At 35.8% G+C, this 23,450-nt stretch overlaps 1 protein-coding gene across 1 annotated transcript in view; it reads right to left on the bottom strand.

Annotated features, from left to right (window-relative positions):
* The window catches only part of LOC150099865 (charged multivesicular body protein 7), a 128,642-nt gene that overhangs the window by 67,650 nt on the left and 37,542 nt on the right, over window positions 1-23,450 (bottom strand). Inside the window, exons 4-5 of the mRNA XM_090404029.1 lie at window positions 16,639-16,703; window positions 8,389-8,451 (exon numbers count right to left, since the gene is read on the bottom strand). Coding sequence (XP_090260155.1) covers window positions 8,389-8,451; window positions 16,639-16,703 — 128 coding nt within the window. The remainder of the gene's footprint in view (window positions 1-8,388; window positions 8,452-16,638; window positions 16,704-23,450) is intronic.

The following is a 23,450-nucleotide window of genomic DNA, read 5'->3' as shown; positions in this document are numbered from 1 at the left end:
ATCTCGATCTACATTAATACTTTTGGCTATTTTGCCTATTTTCAAAAAGCTAATGACATAATACAAGGAGTACTCTTTATGAAAATAAGCAAAATAGCCAGAAGTATTAATATCAAATTAGAGGAGTAAATGGAAAATTTCCAGAAATAATATTCCTTTCTGTGATATATTGCTTTTAGTGGTTTGGATTTGATCAAGAAGCATGGTATATCTAAACTAACATCGCTGGTTTTAAGAGACAGACTGAAGATCCCACATTCTATATTCATCATAATTTTTAGTTTTGGTACTTATCTCCATGACATCATTTGGTGTTGTAATACCATGAAAAATAAAAGATGCCCAAAAAATAAAAGGATTTGATCAAGAAGCATGGTATATCTAAACTAACATCGCTGGTTTTAAGAGACAGACTGAAGATCCCACATTCTATATTCATCATAATTTTTAGTTTTGGTACTTATCTCCATGACATCATTTGGTGTTGTAATACCATGAAAAATAAAAGATGCCCATCTATAAGGATACAGTACATATTCTTCTTCAAATTGTCAAGATAGGTTGCACATTTCCAGTGTCCAGGACTAAAGTTGAAATGTCTAAAATGCTGATGGAACTGCTGTATGGTCCAATACAATGTAGCATATAGCCAAGCTCTGATATATCCTGCATTTTTATCTCTTCCTCAGCATTATCCCTCTAAATATATTGCGAGTGTCGTTTATCCTCCAAGCAATTCAGAAGATTTCTTCTTATGAACTGCCCAACTTAAAAGCTGCTTTTTCTTCCATGGGACAACACTCTCAGGCACTCATATCTACATGATGTCTGGCATAAAGAATGGCAAGTGGAATGTCATGATTTCTCTCACTCATTGCTTCAGTTGGATTACTGTTTTGTCTTCTGATCCAAACATTTGCATTCACTGCAGCCATTCTTATTCATATGGAGCAGTTATTACCTTTCCACTTTAAATTCTCATTCTTTTTCTCGTCCATTGTTCTCCAAGAACTGTGCAACAGCTGTGTGAAAAAATGAAGAACTGCAAATGGCTCTAATCAAAATTTTCATTTTCCTCTCTGTTATACTAAAGCTCCAAATAGCTACAAGCAAATTATCAACACATCCAAAACTAATTCTAAAAGTTAAAGAGGCAAATTTAAAACATGTTCAAATACCATTCATGCTTTTTGGTCCCTTGCAAAACATTACTCGCCAAAATTGTTGTACAATTGTTATCACCTCCTCTGCACTCATACAGTTCTGCTGTATTATCATCAACAAAAAAGCCAATCATATGGAGTTGGAGATTTTTTTTAAATACTAAATTTACCTGCAAAACACTAAACCCACAGAGGAAAAGCCATACCTCTGCAGTACTAGGTATTGCTTATTTCAAGCTTGAAATAGCTAAAAACCACTTGTTGACTCAGTTTACTTTTGCCCATTGCTTCAAGTATGTAGCATAGTGATGCTGTCAGGGTTATGTCAAACATTATGAAGAACCCAACATTTCTCCTGAGAATTAGTAATAATATTTTTGGTTTACAGATCAATTGATCTGTAAACCAAAAATATTATTACTAATTCTCAGGATCAAGAAAATAAACCCTTCATTATCAACATTTCTCCTTTTCAGTGGTATTGCTTTAAAATAGTTATTTTGCTGACTGGCCTCTATACATAGTGGAAAGAATCTAACCATAATGCCATCAAGGTTTCCAGGTAAGTGGTATGTAATCTTTTTTGTGGCTTCTGTCAGGATGTGTGAGAGAAAGAGCCCAAGTAATAGTATGTGAATGAGTGGCACTCTCAATCAACAATTTGCAGAGGAATGTGATGAAATTCTCAAAGTGAATGGCTTAATAAAGAACCCATTACTGTGTATTCCACTTCCCTTTCAATTGCAAATCGAAGTGAACAATAGCTATGAAAAGTCGAGCAAAATGAAACAGATTACATTACAAAAAAAGGCAAACCATCTAAAGCCTTCCAAGATTAACTTTATAAATATAACTAATTTTAAGTTTCAACTGCAAATCTGCAAATCAACAACTATGTTTCTTAACAGAAACTTCAATTTCAGCTTTTCAGTAGCATATGACCAATATGATCACTGATATATCAGGTTAGAGAATTTCTATCCTAAAATCTCCTCTTTTTGATCCTCTGTTAAAAATCAGTCTCTCTCTCTCTCTCTCTGTGTGTGATCCATTTCATCAAATTCCTTTGCTGTGTCCATTATTCTCCAAATGCCACAACATTCTGAAATGTTTGATTTCCTTTCTTTAAACAATGACTTTCTGCAGTCCAACCTTCCACACAGTAAAGTCATTTTTTTTATAATGTTCTGGAAATGTCTAATGTTCATAATTTTCATTTTCTAACTGCATTTCCAACCACTCGGCCAGCCTGATGGCAGAGTGGTTAGCGTATCCGCTCTCTAGCCAAAAGGCTGCAGATTCAAATCCAGCCGTGGGCATGGATATTTGTGATTGTCTTTGGAAATACTAGTGGTGGTGGTAGATGGCATTGGTACAGTTGTGGTCAGTTGGTGGATTGAGCGGCAGAGGCAGAGTTGTGGAGCATGTGCCCTCCCTTGAGTTTTTTGACTCCCTTGAGGTGTCTAATAATAATAATAATAATAATAATTAGCTAGTCAGTAGAGGGGGGGGTGCGGAGCCATTAGCTATTACCCATGATCATGTGCGAACAGTTCAAAGCCTACCACAATATCAGATAACCTTAACTACCTTACAAACACTATTAATTTTTTCCTAGCGAGTGATAATTTTAAGTATACTATTTATGTCATTTGTTCTCTATGCAAGCCAGTGTTGTTTTCTGTGGAATCATGAGTGTTACTCATGATTCCCATGAGTAACACTCATGCCACTCACATTGGCATATTGTGTGACATTATCATACAGATAACTGTAGCTTATTACAATTATCTATATTATGATTATCATGATTATGATATTTATTTTTTCTTTTTATTATTCCTACACGAGATGCTGCAAGACCTATATCAAATAAATGTCATGTGGACTCAGATCAAGATCCACGTAACATGTTGATAGAAAAGCCCTGGAAAAGCTGCAGATGGTATTCCTTGGAGAAGGCTGCTCCACAGAACTGAGGTAGACAAAATGGAAGTACCAAGTTCAGTGAGTCAGCAATTCAAATGTAAAAGAATGTTGGGTAGTTTGCTTGTGGTATTATAAAAGTACAGAAGAGGGGGGGGGGAAATACAAGTTCTGCTGGAACTTAGGTGAATCACACGCAAATGCAAGAGCAATATTCAAAGCTGGATGGATATGGTATTTATACAGGGTAAGCAGTTAGACAGATGAAAAGGAACATTTAAAAGTTACCGAATTTTATGGAAAATGATGTAGAAGTGATGTGATTATGCAGGGAAAGGAAGGTGTAAGAGTCAGTCTGAAAATAAAGATCTGGTCTTGGCTATTAAGCTGAGCATTATCACAAGTAAAAGGAGAAGACCTAAGGTCATTTTTGTGAAAAAAAAAAAAAAAAAAAAGACTGTGATTTGGAAAAATTGAAGGTGAGATAGAAAATCTGAGGAGAGAACACCCACCACCATTACACACAGTGAAAAAACTTGCAATCCAATCAAAGGGAGAAAGACGGACCATAACAGCAATTTGCTAAAGTCCTCAATTCCTTCGATTAAATTATTTCTATTAAATACCTTTGAAATTTCAAGTGGAACAGTAGCAGAGGTTTCTCCAAACCTTTTCAAGCAAGTATCCATAGGTGAGTAATGAGGGCAACTCGTACAGTAAAGAAATAAGCTCTGGCTATTGAAACCTTTGTATTACATCTAGGTCTACCTACTCACTGATGAGACCTCAAAAAAGGTCGAAACCAGTCTGGGTAGTGACCTTCTCTCATAATGTAGAACAGTAATACATCTCCTAAGGGAAAATACTAAGAACAGTGATCGGAGCTTGATCCATCTTTACTACGAGTCGCCCTAGCATTGCACTACTAGGTGTTGGCTTACGTTTGGACTCTCCAAACTTTATATAGTTTTCTGTATTCGGCATGAAACCCTTAAATTAGATTTCCTATATTTGAGTTTCTTATTAGGCTAAGAAATAATGTGGTATTCAATATCCACTTAATTTTGAATAGTTTTACTTCGCTGAAGTGAAGCCTGATGGTTCTTATTTTCAGTAGTTTTCTATGTTTATCTGGTATGGATGTCAAGATGCTGATTATCACTCATGCTGATATTTAGAGGAGTTTACTACATCCAAAGAGGACACATTAAGATCCTGTCTTTTTTTTTGCCCACAATCTATGCTTGCCTTCTTGCTGGTGGCGTGCCCACATGCATGTGCTTAGAGTATTCTTTGTGCCCATGATGACGCCTTGGTGACATGAGAAAATACTGGCATAACAACTTAATAGCCAAATAAATTTAGTTAGTTATTGTCCCTATATGCATTTCCTCCTCTAAACATCTACATGAATTTTCAACATTTATCATCATCAAATTCCTGCCATGTACCCTCAAGGGGTGTACAGGATATGATAGTACTACATGAAAAAAATTACATCATTACTAACTTCCTATCTACAACTTTCCTCCAAATCAGTCTGTTACTTGTCAAGACTCCAACATTATCAGATCTTATATTTCTATCGTCTAAAGCACTTTGTACCGTATCAATCCACCTATATCTTGGTCTTCTTCTGGGTCGTTTTGCTGCCAACCTGGCAGAGAACACTTGTTTTGCTAATCTTTCCTTGCCCATTCTGTTTAAGTGACCATACCACCTGAGATTAGGTCTGCTAACGCATTCCTGGATGCTGACAATGTCAAGTTCTTTCCTAATATCCTCGTTTTTTAATATGATATTGCCATTGATGCCATCTGTTCATGCCTATAATCTTTCTCAGGACTCTCATATCTGCGGTCTCTAGTCTTTGGTCAAGTGTTTTACTTCTGACCCAGTTCTCAGATCCACAAGTAAAACTGGTTTGAACAGTCTTGTATACAGCTAATTTAGTGTTCCAACTAATTTCTCTCTTATTCCATATGAATTTATTCAATTGACTTCCCACCATACCAGCTTTGCTGATGCTGTTGTCTATTTCTATATTTAATTTACCATCTTCACTAAAAATCGTGCCTAAGTAGCTGAAATGTTTTACTTGTTCAACAGGTTCTCCATTCACAACACAGTTGACATTTTCAATGATTCTGCCTATTTTCATTGTCTTTGTCTTTTTATTGCTGACCTTCATACCATATCTGTTACAACAGCTATTCAATTTAGTCAGAGAATCTTGCAGACTTGTAGCGGATTTATTTAGAAGTATAACATCATCCGCATAAAGCAAAGAGCTGACATTAACATCTCCAATTCTGATATCATGTTTAATACCACTTTCCTTCATAATGTGATATATATATATAATGAATAACAAAGGGGATAATGTACATCCTTGTCTCACACCAGATTTAACATTAAACCATCTTCCTGTACTTCTTTCAATTCTAACTGCTGACTTACAACTCAAATAAAGACTAAGTATTGCTTGATATAATGTCCCATTGACACCATATAACTGCAGCATATTGAATAGCTTCTCTCTTGGCACCTTGTCATATGCCTTTTCCAAATCGACAAAACTTAAATACAGATCTTTATTATATTCCCATGCTTTCTCGACTATTTGTCGTAAAGTGAAGATCTGATCCTGACAGCCTCTATTTGGCCTGAATCCAGCTTGTTCTTCACTAAGCTTTTCTTCCACAATTCTTCTCAACTGTTTCTCAAGTATACTTGCATAGATCTTGCCAGGAACACTCAGTAGGGAAATACCTCTGTAATTCTCACATTCAGTTTTATTTCCCTTTTTATATATATATATATATATATATATATATATATATATATATATATAGGTACTATGAGAGCTCTACTCCAATCATCGGGAATTCGTCCTTCTGTTCAGGCTTTCTGAAGTATGAAGTGCAGCCACTGTAAGACTCTTATACCACCATACTTCAGCATTTCTGGTCGAATATCATCTATTCGACCTGTTGCCTTTCCACATTTCAAGCCTTTGATGGCTTTTTCTACTTCAAGTATGGATATGGATTTATAGACCAGGTGATGGAAAAGATGGTGGTGACAGTATGCACAAGCAAATAGAAGAAATGAGTGGAAGGAGGGTGATTATTATGGGAGATTTCAACTACGGTTGCATTGATTGGAGTGAGGAGAGGACACATGGGAGGAAGGAATTGGATTTTATGCGGTTATTAAGGGATAACTATCTGCGACAGCATGTCATGGAAAATACTAGGGGTCAGAGAGTGCTTGACCTAGTAATAACATCTGAGGATTTGGCTGTAAAAAATATGACCACATTGCCACCAATCGGTGAGAGTGATCATAGGGTCTTGACTTGGGAGGTGGCTAAAGGTGTAGAATTTTCAATTAAGACAGGGTACATGTGGAATTATCGGGCTGGAAAGTATGACAAGCTTAGGAGTTTGATTGGTTCAGTGCCATGGCATGTACAACTGCAAGGACTAGAAGTCGATTGTGCATGGGAGGTAGTTAAGAAGTGTTTGCATGAAGCAATGGCTGACTGTATACTTAGAGTCCGAATAATAAATCGACTAGGGGTTAAATGGATGAATAACACCATTAAGCTTGAGCTGCAAAAAAAGAAACAACTATGAAGGGAATTTAAGGAGAAAGGTGACCGGCAGGCATACGAACGGTATAAAGCGCAGGCCAGAAGGGTAACGAGTATGGTAAGAAAAGCAAAAAAGGATTACGAAAGAACACTGGCCATGCAGGCTAAAGAGAATCCTAAACATATAGGATTCTCTTTAGAGAATCCTAAACATATAGGATTCTCTTTAGAGAATCCTATATGTTTAGGACTGTAGCAAGTAAAAGGAAAAATGTACATGGCAGAATGATTTTAAAGAATGCCGATGGTAGAGAGGTAACTGAATCAGTTGATATAGTTAGTTACTGAGTGAGCACTTTGCAAGAATATATCATCCAGTAGGTGACATTGCAGAAACGAATGTACCAGTAGATTATACGGGAATTGTGGTGAATGAAGTGGAGGTGAGTAGTCTATTGCATAACCTCAATGTCAATACATCTGTGGGATTGGATGGTATACCAGCTCGTGTTGTACGAGAAGCAGCTAAAGAATTGTCAGTACCCTTGACCATTTTGTTTAATTTGAGTCTCGGGTCTGGGTTAGTCCCGAGGGGGTGGAAAGAGGGGAAAATAGTTCCACTGCATAAAGGTGGTTCCAAGAATGCTGTTGTAAATTACCGACCGATTAGCATATCAGGAATCATTGTCAAGGTCTTAGAGAAATTAGGCAAGAAAAGAATACAGGATTGGATAGATGAAAATGGGATATTGTATGGGGGACAACATGGTTTTGTGAAGGGTAGATCATGCCTCAGTAACTTGCTCACGTTTTATAACACAGTGATGGCTGAACTGGATAGGAGTAATGGGTTTACAGTAATACTACTGGACCTTGCCAAGGCTTTTGATAGGATACCACATAGAACCCTAATCAGTAAATTGGAGCAGATGGGAATAGATATAGGGTTGGTGAGATGAATAGGATGGTGGTTGAAGGAGAGATACCAGAGAGTGGTTTATTCAGGAGTGGAGTCTAAAAGACGGATTGTGCCTAGTGGAGTGCCACAGGGCTCTGTTCTTGGACCACTGCTTTTCAATTTGTTCATCAATGATATAGGAAAGGATTTGAGAGGAAGTGTTCACTTGTTTGCTGATGATGCAAAGTTGGGTAGAGCAATTATGAGTGCACAGGATGTCAAAATTTTACAGGATGATTTGGATAGTTTGGAGGACTGGGCTAGGATAAATGGATGTCAAGTTGTAGAGAAATAAGACAATAGGCCAGAAATGTCCGGTCTGTTGTTTTTGACATAGCCAATGTGCTCCTTTTTTCTGATTTCGAGGCTTCTCGAAGTCTGTCCGATGTAACTAGAGCCACATGAGCATGGAATATTATAAACTCCAGCATATTTGTAGAAAGGATGGTTGTATTTTGGAGATCTTAGTAGTTTACTAATAGATTCTATTGGTTTGAATGTTACTCTTATTTTATGTTGTTTGAGGAGATTGGCGAGCTTGTTGGAGATGCCACTTACAAACGGAATTGCAATCGTTTTTATATATTGAATATCTTCTTGTTCTCTTTGTGGTGGTTCAGAGAAAAGGAACTTTTCTCTGAACATTAGGATAATTCTATATTTAGGTAAATCATGAATAAAAGGATATGAAAATGTCATTTTATACATTTCAGAACTGCTGTACCTCTATCACTTAATCTTACCTTTCAATTTCAGATGTCAACTTTTCTATTGCTTTCTGAAGGATATTTTTTGCCTCTTGTAATCTGCAAACAAAGTATTACCCATTTTCAAATGGCTCAGTTACAATAGTTTTTATACTGCTCTATTTTGATCATAATAAAATACTTTTTTTTTTTGTGTTGTTACAGCTAAGATTATAAAAACAACATTCAAAATTATGTGATAGTTGGTCATACATTTGAAGGCTGATGAAAACTAAACTTGTTTTTCTATTTAAAAAAATTCTCTATCCACATTAGACAAAAATTTATGGAATTCTGTGCATTTTCATACAATGCTGTATATTATGTAAAATTTTATACAAAGCACATCTCTTCATATAAGCTTGATATAATCAAAAGTTGGATATAATTTACAATGATTTAGTCTGAAATTATTTATATTTCCTAAACTGCATTGATTCTAAATTATCTAAACTGACAGCATGAGTAGATGCAATTAAATAAACTATGAAAAAAAACTAAAATAATGACAAATAATGAAAAAAAGAAAAAACAGATAACAGAAGAACAAATAATAGACAATAATAAAATACAGCAAGTACAAGAATATGTATACCTTGGAAGAACTTTTACATTAGGAAAAATAAGCATTTATGAAGAAATAAAAAGAATTCAGTTAGGCAAGATAGCTTTGGCAAACTTGAAAAACTTCCTATCAAGTAAAATTAAATCTAAAAATAGAGCCAAACTTTTCAACCAATGTCATCCCAGTTATGATAGAAATTAGATCAGAAACATGGCCAATATCCAAACTAATACTGGATGAGAACAACAAAGTAGAATGGAAAGGGAGTCATGCCAAACATCAGACTACAAGACAAAATAAAGAATGAGGATATAAGAAAAGCAATGAAAAGTATTACATATAAGAGAAAGAGATTTTAAAATTAAAATGGAAATGGGCATAGTATGCACAGATGAAAGCGAATCACAGAATCATCCATTGACATCCACATGAAGATGAATGCCTGAAAAAAAAAAAAAAGGATGGAAAGATGACCTAGTGCAGATGGTTGGAGAATGTTGATATCCAGAAGTCTTCAACAAAGAAAGATTGAGAGAAATGGGGAAGGGCCCTAGCTAAAAATGATTATAAAAAGGTTATAACAAAATACTTCTCAAAAATAGAGAAGTATTTGATGAACAGCTTTTGCACTCCATGAAAATACTCTAGAAGAGACATAAGGTAGAAATAGAACATATACAGAGTGGTTCAAAAATTCCACACACAAACTCTGAGGGGAGGTAGAGAACATCAAAATCAATCATATTCACATAGGAAAGCATGACCAGAAAAGCCACCCGAAAGTGATAGGTGGGACTGTTTGCCAGTGCTCCAGGTGAGCAATGGGGAGCTTTCTTGTTCAATCTTTCGATGTGATATGAAGAACATGCGGCATTTTACGAATGCTGAGATGGCAGACATATTACCTCGTTTATGGGTTAGCTGATGATAATGGATGAGCTGCTGTACAAATGTATCGCGAAAGGTACCCAAACAGACATGTACCAAATCACCAAATGTTTGCATATTTGCATCAAAATTTGTGTGACTATGGATCATTCAGGGATCGCAGGCATGATAGTGGGCAGTCATGATCAATGCGAAATCCCGCCATGGCAGCGTATTGCACGTTTTGTACTCTGAGTCCTCACATCCATTTCATCTGCAACGGGTCCAGTTACCGATGGCCAAAGATTATCCTCAACATGTGGAATTCACGAAGTGCTTTCTGCAGAAAAATGCCGTAGACCCGGATTTTCCAACTTGTGTTTTGTTCACAGATGAAGCGAAGGAGTCTTCAATCACCACAATGCTCATGTGTGGGCCTATGAGAACCCACACGCTGTGCAATCATGCTGCACAACACCACTTCATTATTATTCGTGTGTAGAGGCTTAAGTGCTGTGAAGACATCATGTTGGAGGCTTAATGGATTTTTTACAACACTCAAAAAGGATTAAAAAAGAATTTAATGCTTCCTATATTTCGTCCTAGTCACTAGGACATCGATGGGGATTACAAAAATAACTAATGTAACATGTACACAAATATCAAACAATACTCAGCCCAACCGCGTGGGTGACACTAAAGTCCTATCTAGGTGGAGTGCCCTCTAAGGGCGGTTGTAAGTGGCCTGGAATGTAAGGTGGGACTTCTGGTGATGAGTGTTTCCCAAATCTTCGGAAGCTTAATGCAACCGTATTTATTAAGGTTTGGTTGAATTTTGAGAGCTGCTGCTGCTTCTAAGAAAAGTCTCTCTTTCTTGAATTTGCTGTGATGGAGCATGGTGGTTTTCTTCCATGATACCCTGTGGGTGGTGTCCAAGACATGATCCGCCAAGCCTGAATGACCATAGTTGTGTTTACAGATGTAAGACTTGTGTTCCTCTAGGTGGATGGATGCTGACCTGCCTGTCTGTCCAAAGTATGCCAGCTTACAGGAACAGGATACTTTGTAAACTCCAGGCAGAGAAAGAGGAGGGAGCTGATCTTTAGTAGAACGGATAAGGGTAGCAAGTTTGCGGTGGGGCTTATATGCTGTGTGTAGGTTATACTTTTTTAGAATCTTGGCTATTTTTTCAGATGTGCCATGGATGTAGGGTATGGTAATGGCATTTTTAAATTCTTGTTGACGAGAAGGACGGAGAATGGGGGAGGAACTGATTATTTTTTTGATACTGTGATCGCTGTAGCCATTGGAGAGGAAGGTGTTGTGTATGTGGTTAAGCTCAGCAGTGAGGGCGGTTCCACTGGAACAAAGATTGTGTGCTCTACTGGTAAGAGTTTTAATAATGCCATATTGTTGAGAGGGGTGGTGGTGCGAGAGTTTGTGAATGTATCTGCCTGTGTGTGTGGGTTTTCTTCATCATCATTTCTACTTCATCATTAATGTATGGGCAGGTATAACAGGTATGGGCCTACTAAACAGTAGGCCCATACCTGTTATATACCTGTTACCACCCAGACTGGACTCCCAGAAGTATCAGACCTTTCTGGAAGAAGTTCCTGGATTTACTGAACAATGTTCCAATGACTGTGCATTCAGCAGATGTGGTTCCAACATGATGGGACTCCAGCCCATTTTGGCATTTCTGTGCATCAGTATTTGGATAGATCCTTTGGGTTCTCGATGGATTGGGTGTGGTGGACCCATCGCATGGCCCCCACACTCACCTGATTTATCGAGCACTGATTTCTTTCTGTGGGAGACCTTTAAAGCCATGGTGTACAAAATGCCTGTTGCCTCTGACATGGACCTAGCGGCAAGAATTGCCATCGCTGCTGCTAATATCCAGGAAACTCCAGGTATTTTTTGAAAATGTACAGCAATCAATGTATCGTCAATGTCAGGCATGCATCACTGCTAATGGAGGTAACTTTGAGCACCTGATATGAAACCATATTATGTATCCAACTACTATTGAACTTTCAGTTATGCCTAATCAAGTTTTTTACACTACTTACTGCCTTGTGTTATTTCTGTAACACAAGGCAGTGTTATAGAAATAAACAAATAACCTTGTGTTATTTGTGTCCGTTAGTACCTTCCGGTGGCGTTTTCGGTCATGCTTTCCTATGTGAATATGGTTGATTTTGATGTTTTCTACCTCGCCTCAAAGTTTGTACGTGGAATTTTGAACCACCCTGTATAAGAGAGAATGAATGGAGCAAATCTGTGTGTGTTGGGAAGGGAGGGGTCAGACTTTTTCTGGAAGGTTTCTGGTACACCATGCAAAACATTTGAGCAGTATTCCTAAGGTTAGGTAAATTTGGGATTTGTACAGTGTTAGAAGCAGAGATGCAAAGAAATGCTTCAAGCAAAGTGTACCTAATTTTTTTGTGGGCTGAAAAAGTTATGACCGAGATATGTTTGTACCAAGAGAGGCTACAGGTTAAATCAGTTCAAGAAGAGAAATGAGTCCTATTTATAGATATGAGTATTATCAAGAGTATGGGAAAATGAACTGAGATTTTTCTTGTAATAGATAAAACAGGATTGTGTTTTGGCAACACTGAAGTTTGCAATGTTATCCTCATTTAAAAAAAAGCAAGGAGATCACCGTTTAAGGCAAATTTACGGAAGACCTTGAAGCTTCTAATGATTGTACACTACAAGATTTGCCAAATGATGAGGAATGGAGGGTACATTTATGTAGAAGAGGAAGAGACTGGATAAAGGTATAGAGTTCTGTGTTTCATCATTTCAAAAAGTTCCATGTTTCATCTTTAGAGTAGGGTTTCCAAATTTCCCTTAACTAATAATAGGTTTAAATCTTTTGTGAATGTGATTTATGTGAGAAAAAAATATGGGTAACTAATCTGCGATTTTTTTTTTTTTTGGTATGAAAAAACCTTGAAACTCATAAACCATGCTTTAAACCAATATTCTCTTCACATTAAGTTATCTTGTTATATAACTATGGGTAACTAATCTGTGATTTTTTTTTTTTTTTTGGTATGAAAAAACCTTGAAACTCATAAACCATGCTTTAAACCAATATTCTCTTCACATTAAGTTATCTTGTTATATAACTCTGCTTTCTTGGATGGCCTCAAAATTTCATCCATATGTACATTATCTAAAAGTCCATTTCATTATGAAACAAATATGTAATATGACAAAAGTGATCCAGTTTCTGCATTTGTGGTTTAAGCTAATAAAAAGTACAATTTGGTCGATACTGCATAATTCAGAAGACTTGGACAGAAGGTCTAATTCTCAATGATTGAAGTAGAGCTCTAATAGTACCCATCTATAAAAAAAGGGAATAAAGTTAAATGTGAGAATTACAGAGGAATTTCTCTACTGAGTGTTTCAGCAAGCATACTTGAAAAGAGGTTGAGAAATATTGTGGAAGAGAAACTTGGAGATGAACAAGTTGGGTTCAAGCCAAATAGTCGTTGTGAAGATCAGATTTTCACTTTAAAATAGTTGAGAAATTGTGAAATGACAAGGATCTGTACTTAAGTTTTGTAGATATAGAAAAGGCATAAGGCAAGGTGCACAGAGAAAAGCTTTTCAGAACACTTCACTTATATGGGATGAATGGAACATAACACAGTCTATATTTAAGTTGTCAGTCAGAAGCTAAAATTGAAGGAAATACAGGATGATGGTTTGATGTAAAATTAGGGTTACGACAAGGATGCACATCATCTCCACTCTTATTCGTCATCTATACGGATCACATTATGAAAGAAAGTGGCATTAGGCCTAATATTAGAAATGGAGATATCAAATTTAGCTCTTTGCTTTATACAGATAATGTTATACTCCTAAATATATCTGGTGCAAGTCTCCAGGATTCTCTAATTAAATTGATTAACAGCAGTAATAAATTTGGCATGAAAATCAGCAATAAAAAGACCAAATCTATGAAAATAGGCAGAAGCATAGAAAACTTCAGCTGCATTCTGAATGGAGATCCTATAGAAGTAGTAAAATATTTCAGCTATTTAGGCACAGTTTTTAGTGAAGATGGCAGGTTAAATCTGTAAATAGACAACAGAATAAGCAAAACTGGTATAGCGGGTAGCCAGCTGAATAAATTTATATGGAATAAGAGAAAATTTAGCCAAAACACCAAACTAGCAGTATAGAAGACAGTGTTCAAACCAGTTTTAAGTTATTATTATTATTATCAACATTTGACCTCCATGGAGTCAGAGACTCATCATGGGAGGTACTCACTATTGCATACAATGCTCATCCAACCGGGTCTTAAACTGATTCAATGTGTCCACAGTACACTCGGGCAATGCATTCCACTCACCAACCAACCAATCTCCATGCAAAGAACCTGCTTCTCACTCCTTTGCTTACACCCTCTTTATACAGTTTCCAGGATTGGCCTCTTGTTATACTCCCCTCTCCCATTCTATGAAAAAATCTCTTCCATGTCTACCTGATAACAACCCCTGACCAGCTAATATGTCTCAATCATATCCCTCCTCTTCCTCCTATTCACAAGGCTCTGCAACTTACATTCTCTCAATCTGTCCTCATACTCCACATTCCAAAGACCACCGACTACCTTTGTGAATCTTCTCTGTACCCTTTCCAACATATCCTCATCACCATGAAATCCTGGCAACCAAATCTGTGCACAATAATCCATATGAGGCCTGATCAAGGCCTTATACAATGAAATCATAACCTCTCTATTTCTGCATGTCATGGTTCTCCACATCATTGCCATTATTCGATGTGATGTCTTCACAACTTGTGCAATGTGACCCCTGAATTTCAGGTCCTTCTCCACCATCACTCCTAGATCTCTCATCTCCTCTACTTCTGTTAAAGTTTCCCCACCAAGTGTATACTTTGCATCCCATTGTTGGTTACCAAATCTCAAAACCTTACACTTGGCAACATGGAACTGACGGTTCCATGTTGACGGTTCCACTTACCTGCCCATTCATGCAATCTATTCAAGTCCTCTTGTAAGACATTAACATCAGCCTGACTGTGCATTGCTCTCCTCAGTTTTGCATCATCCGCAAACAGTTGGATATCACTAGTTAAACCCAACCCAATATCATCATCATCATAACACTAATTACGGGTGTAGACCATATTGGTCTGTTCCGGTCCAATATCCTTCTTTGAGGTCTACCCTGCCTTCTCTTTCCAATTAGCTTATATTTTAGTATTTGTTTAGGATGTTGGGTGTTGGACATTCAGTTTACATATTCAATCCATTTTTGTTTATAATTGTTTAGTTTTTCTTCTATTGATTTTGTTTTTAGTTCTTTTAAAATGTCTTCGTTCCTTTTTTGATCTAATAATGTGTATTTTGCAGTTCTTCTCGTGAATCTCATTTCACTTGTTTTTATTCTTTGTTTATCTTGTTTGTTTATTGCCCAAATTTCACTGCCATATAATAATGTGGGCACTGCTAAAGTATTGTATATTTTCAAGCATGTTTCTTTTTGTACTATATTTGGGTTGAGTGTTTTGTTTACCAGGCCTATAATCTGTAAAAATTTTGAAGTTTTTAATTTTATGTCTTTTTCTCCTTCATATGATATTTCACATCCAAGATAACTGAAAGTATTTATCTGTTCTATTATTTTATTATTAATAACTATTTTGCTTCTAACTGGAGTTTGTCCACAAAATGCCATTGTTTTAGTTTTATCTATGGAAATTTTCATTCCAAACTGTTCTACTATAATGTTTAAATTATATATTGCTCTTTGTAAATTGTCTTCCTTATCTGATATTATTACATGATCATCTGCAAATAATAGTGTATTTATTTTGTTATTCTGGGAAATTTCTATACCCTGATTGTTTAAGGTGTTCCACTGTATTAATATTTCATTAATGTAAATATTGAAAATCAGTTTTGCATCATCCGCAAACAGCTGGATATCACTAGTTAAACCCGACCCAATATCATTAACATACAAATTGAACAATAATGGCTCCAAAACTGATCCCTGCAGCACATCACTGGTGACCTTTCTCTTTTGAGATACTGCACCTCATATACAACTGTCTGATACCTATCCAACAGCCAGTCACTGATCCAACACAGAAGTCTGTTATCCAATCCCATCTGTTTCAATTTATTTAAGAGCTTGTCATGTGGCAGTCTATCAAAATCCAAGTACACAACTGTATATGCATCTCCTCTGTCCAAGGTATCTGTCATCTTGTTATAGTACATAAGTAAGTTAGTGAAACATGATCTCCCCTTAACAAACCCATGCTGATAACCACAAAGAATACTGCTGTTATCAACCCATTTCTGTATCCTGAACACCTGCTGGGTACATATCAGGAAATTGATGTTGATGATACAGTTTCTCTGAACTTTTTCATTTGCAACAATAATTTTCATGATGGAGAATCTTTATAAAATCCTTTTCAAAACTTTAATGTGCAGCTTGTACACTCTCCTACTACTTCAGCCTTAAGTATCTTACAGCTACTCTTCTGCTGGAACTATTAATATGTTGCACTATCAAGATCATTTTGATATATACATTTCACTATTTTTTTTGAGCCATACTGAATATTAATTCAGCCTTTACGAATTTTAATCAAAATTTAACCTTTAACTTGAAATGGCAGTGCCAGATGTCTCCAACATTTCAAGTTAATAATTACTCTGTATTTCACAATGACCATTCCCTACTGTAAACAAAAAAAGTAAAGCACTAAACACTGGCTAAACTTTTATAAAATAGATATACCTGAGTATCCCAATATCAGTATCAGAAATCTGTAATATTTTGTCCTTTCTTTTAAACTTCAAAATCTGAAAAGTTATATTAAAGAAAAATATCTAAGCATCCATTCATCTTCAAATGACAAAACATATAATATCATAATGACGATAAGATTCTTCTAATGAAAGTAATGGTCTAAACTTCTAATAATGAATTTTGTAACTATGGTCAAAAAGGGAGCAGATGCTATGTATTTAATAGGAAGTAGAATTATGAAGCTATTTCATAATTAAATCCAATGTATTTTAAGTAGAATTCAATTATGAAGCTGTTTCAGAATTAAAACAGAAAAGAACTTGCAAAACATTGTTCAATAAAAAAAAAATTTTTTTCATTCAGAAAATTACAATCATGTTAATTTTTTTATATCAAGAATAAAAAAGATTAAAAAAGTCATTAAAAATGCATATAAATATAAAGTGCCTTTTTTTCATACTGGATTGTTGTTGTTTTGAGTACTGTGACAAAATGCTGGGTAGAATACCAGTGAAAAATCAGCAATAAGTTAATAAGTAGTTATTTTCTTATCAGTATGTGTTCTCATCTAATCTGTTAAAATTAATCCACAAGTTAATCAATTAGTTGTTTATCACTTTTTATTTAGAATTAAGTAAGAGACAGTGAGATGTCTGTGGGAGAGGAGAATCGAGTGCCTTCCTGTAATAAGCCCTTGGACTCCTTAGAGGTGTCATGTAATAATAATAATTTTCAGCATTATTGTTGCCAAAATCCTTCAACAACTCATCCAGACCTCCATAAAGTTTGAAAATAGTCTGGCTAGTGAGCCTTCGTATGATACATGGCAATATACACTTCTGAAAGAAGTATACTAAAGTCTCTTTTTATGCGTATCTTTTTTATGCGGTTTTGAAGTTATACGGTGCTAACCACTCGGTCAGTCAGGCTGGCCGAGTGATTAGCATATCCGCTCTCCAGCCAAAAGGCTGCGGGTTCAAATCCTGCCGTGGGCAGGGATGTTTGCGATTATCTGTGGAAATATTAGTGGTGGTGGTCGGCAGTAGGTGCCGTTAGTGTAGTTGCGGTAAGTTGGTGGATTGTGTTCATTTTAGAAATTATGGACTTTACAACCATGTTATAAATAATTATTTATAACATGGGTAGTGATCAAAACGTTGGGAAATATTTTAATTTCCCAACGTTTTGACCTTCACATTAAGGTCATCATCTGGAGTATATACAAATATACAAGGACAAGCTGAGTTACATTTCACACAGTATGCTAAAGAGACAATGATTTGATCAACAGTTATTCTACTGGCAACAGTTATTCTACTGACCTCTAGTGAAAATATAATATAAAAAATAAAATTATATGTATGTATATATAATATATAAAATTAAACTGATAAAATTAATTAATTATTTAGAAACTACATCAAAGCTAAATTCTGTTGTTGTTATTGTCTTGTCCTTTGAAGAGTCTTAGATGTTTCCATGTGCTCCTTGTACTGCTTTGGCTATGTCGATGATTTTGTTTGTATAGAGCTGTTGTTCAGGATTAGGATCTATTTCTTGCAAGGCTGCTATAATTGCTGGACAGGTAAAGATGTGAGTGGGTGTCAGTTCAGTATTGGGGCAGTTGTTGCAGTTTCTATATGTTCTCGTATCATCTGTATTGATCTTCATTCCTCTATAATGTCCTGTTCGTAGTCTTGCTATCGTGGTGGGGGTCTTTCTGTCAGCACTGATTTCGGGAATTTGATGTTGTATCACTGATTTCAGTGGAATTAGTTTAGCTTTTGCTAGTGCATTGGCATCAGCAAGAGTTATCATATGAGTTTCTTGGTTGAGTTCTCTGGCCTCTTTTGCTAATTTATCAGCTGCTTCGTTGTGATCAATGCCTACATGAGCAGGAATCCATTGTAAAATGCAACTTTTACCTAAACACTTTAGTTGATTTAAGAGTTTATGGATGTCTTGTGTGAGCTTGGTATTGCCATTTTTGATTGCCTCCATAGCTGATCTTGAGTCACTGTAAATTATAATTCCTTCAGATTGCTGAAATGATGACAGTTTTAAGCAGGCTTCTAGTGCTTTATTTATTGTGTAGAGTTCGCTGGTAAAATTGGAAGCGATTCTCCCAGATCCAACTTTTATTGAAAGTTTTTCACCTTTTGGGAGTAGAAGGAGAACACCAGCGCCTCCATTAATCATATTGGTGTCTGACGATCCATCGATATAACAAATAATCTGTTTGGAGGATGAAAGAAGGTTGATAGTATTTAGGCCTTTTTCTTTGGGCATTTCTTTTGGTTCTTTTTTTGTACAGAGTTTGGTAAGGTTTATTATGGACGTATTTGAAGGTAAAGGACTGGAAAATAAAGGTTCTTTGTTTATGTGAGCTAAATTCTGGTTAAGATAACATAAGAGAAACATTCTTTCATATAGATAGTTTTCTTACAGTGACAATGATGCCCTAGTTTAACATGACAATTGTTATATTAGATTTAAGATTCTGGATTATCTAGTCCTGTTTATAGTTAACCCTTAGGGAGAGAGGTTCCGTGGGTAGAATATGTACCTTCCATATGCTTGGGATTCTTAGACCATAATTATTGTTCAGATTAGGGTGGTTAATAAGAATCTCACAGGCTTCCTTAAATTTACGTTCATACCATGTTTTGGTGTGATGTAAACAACTGGTGTTTTTTCAGTCAATTCTATGTAAAGTGTTCAGGACATGATCAGAATGGCCAGCTTCACCATACTTATTATATTTAATGATTCATTTATGTTCTTTTTGTCTGACAGGAATTGTACGTCCTGTTTCCTCTATATATGGTAGATTACAGGTGCAATAAATACAGTATACTACGGGGTGGGCCAGCAGAGGGAGTGGGTCTTTGGATGAGTTGAGTAAGTTTTTTTAATTTTGCAGGAGGTTTAAAGGTGGCTTTGAGGTTGTATTTCTGTAGTATTCTGTTTATTCTATCTGATGTCCCTTTAATGTAAAGAATGGTTATAGTTTTATTATAGTCTGGTTTATCTTTGTTTTTTTATTGAGGTCTTGTAGAGAATTTTGTTAATAGTGTTTTGGCTGTAACCATTTTTTAGGAAAGTATCGCTGGTAACTTTCAATTCATCTTTAAGCACTTGTTCATTGGGGCAAATCTTCAAAGTCCTGTTTTTTAAAGTATTAATGACACCTAGTTTTTGTGTTGGGTAGTGATAGGAGTTTATGTGTGTGTATATATATATACTGGCTAGTATGTGTCAGTTTCTAGGAAAGACTGCCAGAAGGAAGACTTGTGTGACAAGTGTATCTAGAAACAGAAGTGTGTTCTGCTTTTCAATTTCAATTGTGAACTGTATGCATTTGTGTTGTTTGTTTAGGTGGCTAAGGAAAGTGTCTAGTGTCTGGCAGCCATGGGGCCAGATCGCGAAAACCAGACTTTGGGTTTTAAAGGAGAGGAATCTAGAGCATGTTGCTCAAAATGTTCCATATAAAAGTTAACAATTCGGTGGGGGGGGGGAGCCCATGGCTATGCCTTCTTTTTGTAGATAGAAAGCATTTTGCCATACAAAATGACCAGAACGTAATACATGCACAAAGAGCACTGTGATATCCGGAGGGAATTTGTTCTTCTTTAAAAGAAGGATTGTGTCATTGATTGGGACATTTGTAAAGAGGGCAGAGACGTCCAAACTGACTAATAAATCATCTTTTTCTAATGTAATGTCTCTGATTATGTTTCTGATATAGGAGGGAGGAATGACCTACCAACTCTTTGAGTGTTGATGCTAATATCTTGGCTATGTGATAATTCGGGCTGTCAATACCTGTGACTATCGGCTGTAGTGGTGTTTTTTGTTTGTGTATCTTTGGTAGACTGTAAATTCTCAGAGAACGAACATAGTGCAGAAGCAATTTTTTGACTATCTTCGGGCAATGTAGTAACTGATTTAAGTAGCTTCTCTGTTTTATTTTTTATTCTATTAGTAGGATTGTAGTTAACAAGTTGATATGTATTGTTGTCTGAGACTAGCAGATTCATTTTTTCTAAACATGTGGTTCAGTTTAGAATAACGGTGGCATTGCCTTTATCGGATCTACTTATTACGATGTCCGGATTTGATTTTAGTGATTTCACCATTGTTAATTCATGTTTCATTAAATTGCTTGTTATTGTTTACTTATAATTTACATTTAAAATGTTGGCAGTTTCTAAATGTGTTTTATCTGCTACAGTAGTTGGGATGAATCTTAAGCCACTTTCAATATTATAAATAAAATATATATTGGCTGTTTGTTCATTGATCTGGGTGTTACGCAAAGTTTAAATCTTTGCTGAGTAGTGAGAGTTCATCTTTGTTTAAGGCGTAGTCGGATAGGTTGATATGTTACTTTTACCTGACGGCGACTGGTGTCTCCTGTTATTTTTCTTGCTTCTGGTTGGTTGTTAACGTTCACTGTGGAGAAATTCAAAAATGTCCATTGGTTTTGTCGATTTTTTAATCTATGAAATTTGGATGTGAGGTTTTCTTTCTTAGTTTGAAGGATATGGTTCGCCAAGTTGTCCATAATCTTCTCAAGGATAGCCCAAATATCTGCATTCAAGTAACTTGAAAGTTCAGATTTTAAATTTTGTACCTGGTTTTGAGCAAAGGCCAAGTTTTTCTAGTCGCCTGGATCTGTTCTCTGGTAATGCTTTCTCCATACGGTGGTATATTCGTTGTGCGTTTGTTGAGGTAAATTTTCTCTTTAGTTTGATGCAATTCAGAATGATGTTGTTATATAGCAATAATACATAATGAACCAGTCGTACATAATGAACAGATGTTGCAGCACATTCTGGCATACGTGAGTAACGTGTAAGCAGTGAGTGTTTGTGAAGTTTAATTTTGCATGTGAATAAGTGTTTGTCTTTTCATTATCATAAGTCTAAATTTGCTAATTTTTATTTTAAAGATTTAATTTGGTCCAATGGAGAAAAAAAAAACCAAACAAAAGCAATTTCTTTGGAAATGAAAATTGCAATTTTAGATCGCTTAGCAAAAGGAGAGGGATCTATAATGATTGGTAAACATTTTAATTTAGGTGAATCTATTATAAGAGCAATTAAAAAGAATGAAGTTGCAATAAGAAAATCTGTCATTTCTGGCACAAAACTAAGTGACAAATTATCACATACTCAAAAGATGCTTTATTAGAAAAAACGGAATGGGCGCTCATAATTTGGATTGAAGAATTAACTCAAAGAATTCCTATAAGTGGTTATTTAATTAAACAAAAGGCTCTTCGGATTTATGAACACATGAAGCAATTGGAGCCATCTACTTCTGCTTCCCAGGCTGATAAAGAATTTTCGGCTAGCAAAGGATGGCTAACTGGATTTTTAAAAAGGAATGCACTTCATAATGTGAAGATTACAGGAAAGGTTGCAGCAACAGCAGCCAAAAATTTTCAACAGAAGTCGTCGCAAAGTTTAAGCACTGATTACATTGTCAGAAGCAAAAAATCAGCACAGAACGAGGGTGAAGCTAATTCTGTTTGTGAAGGACCATTGCCTTTACCATACAGATCTGATGCACCGACTATCTCTTCTGGTGATGAAAGTGATTTCATACCAGTTCGCAAACGTTGCCGAATATTGTCTAATATAGTTCACCCACGAATATGAGGTCCCTCGACACTTCTGCACATGTCAGAAAAAAAGGAGAATCCATTCCGATAATAGAGTAATCAGTCTGTCTTCTGGGATGTAATAATAAACAAACTGAGTTTGTTTATTATTACAGGTCGGAAAATTTAGCTTTTCTTTTACGAACATTGCTGTTTTTAAAGTGTAACTATTTTGCTTGTATAACAGTTGGAAAAATGTACATAGAGTGTTAATAAAATTAAAAAAGCTATAGCATAAAACAAAAATGTAACTAAGTTTATTTTCAAGAAAGTTTTCTATAAAATAAAAAGAATTATACAGAAAAACAGAAATTATTTCAAATGAACTTAGATATTCTAAACTTACAGTTGAGAGAACTGAGACACTTTAATGTCCTAAACTGATTAATTATTTATGACTTGTTGTGACTCTCAATAGCATGCAAAAAAAAAATGTTGGAAAAAATACCATTGTCAAATTCTTTTAATCTTCAGAGTCATCTGAATCGGTGTCCAAATCGCCATCACTTTCACTTCAACTGATCACCAAAGGTTCGCACAATTCTTCAATAATTCCATCTCTATCCCAATATATATTTTCCAATGAGGTGACATGAGAGCAATATTTTCCCCACTTTTGAACTGTAATACTTTCAATCACCTGTTCTGAAAGCTTAAAAAGTTTCGATATGCCAATATCCCCAGTTACGTTGCTATGGCGAATGAAACTTTTCACTTCTACCCAAACATACTCAATAGCATTAATATCGCAATGATATGGTGGTAGCCTCAAAGCTAGAAATCCATGCTCTTTGAGCATCGTGTCGAATTTAAATAGTTTAGTTGCGGGGAGAGTTTCTTTTGACTAAATTAAGCAATTCAATTTTTCGCATATCTGGGGAATGCGAAATGTTATTTGCAGAGAGCCAATCCATAAGAACTTGCTTCTTATTAGACCAATTTGGAACTTTGTTTAATTGAATAGAGTGATATGAAGCATTATCAATTATAACAACAGCATTTTTAGGAAGGTTTGGAATCAGTTTTTCTTCTGCCCACTTTTCGAAGATCGTAGAATTCATTTGCCCATTGTAATCTCCAATAGTTGAATTGGCTTTGTATAGTAAGTTTGAATTCGCTAAAAAAACCATTT

The sequence above is a fragment of the Typopeltis vanoorti genome, chromosome 14 (genome assembly GCF_054136105.1).
Source record: "Typopeltis vanoorti isolate ZY-2024b chromosome 14, IOZ_Tvanoo_1.0, whole genome shotgun sequence".
NCBI lineage: Eukaryota > Metazoa > Arthropoda > Arachnida > Uropygi > Thelyphonidae > Typopeltis > Typopeltis vanoorti.
The sequence above is the reverse complement of the archived record's forward strand: the minus strand, read 5'-3'. Positions and strand labels throughout refer to the sequence as shown.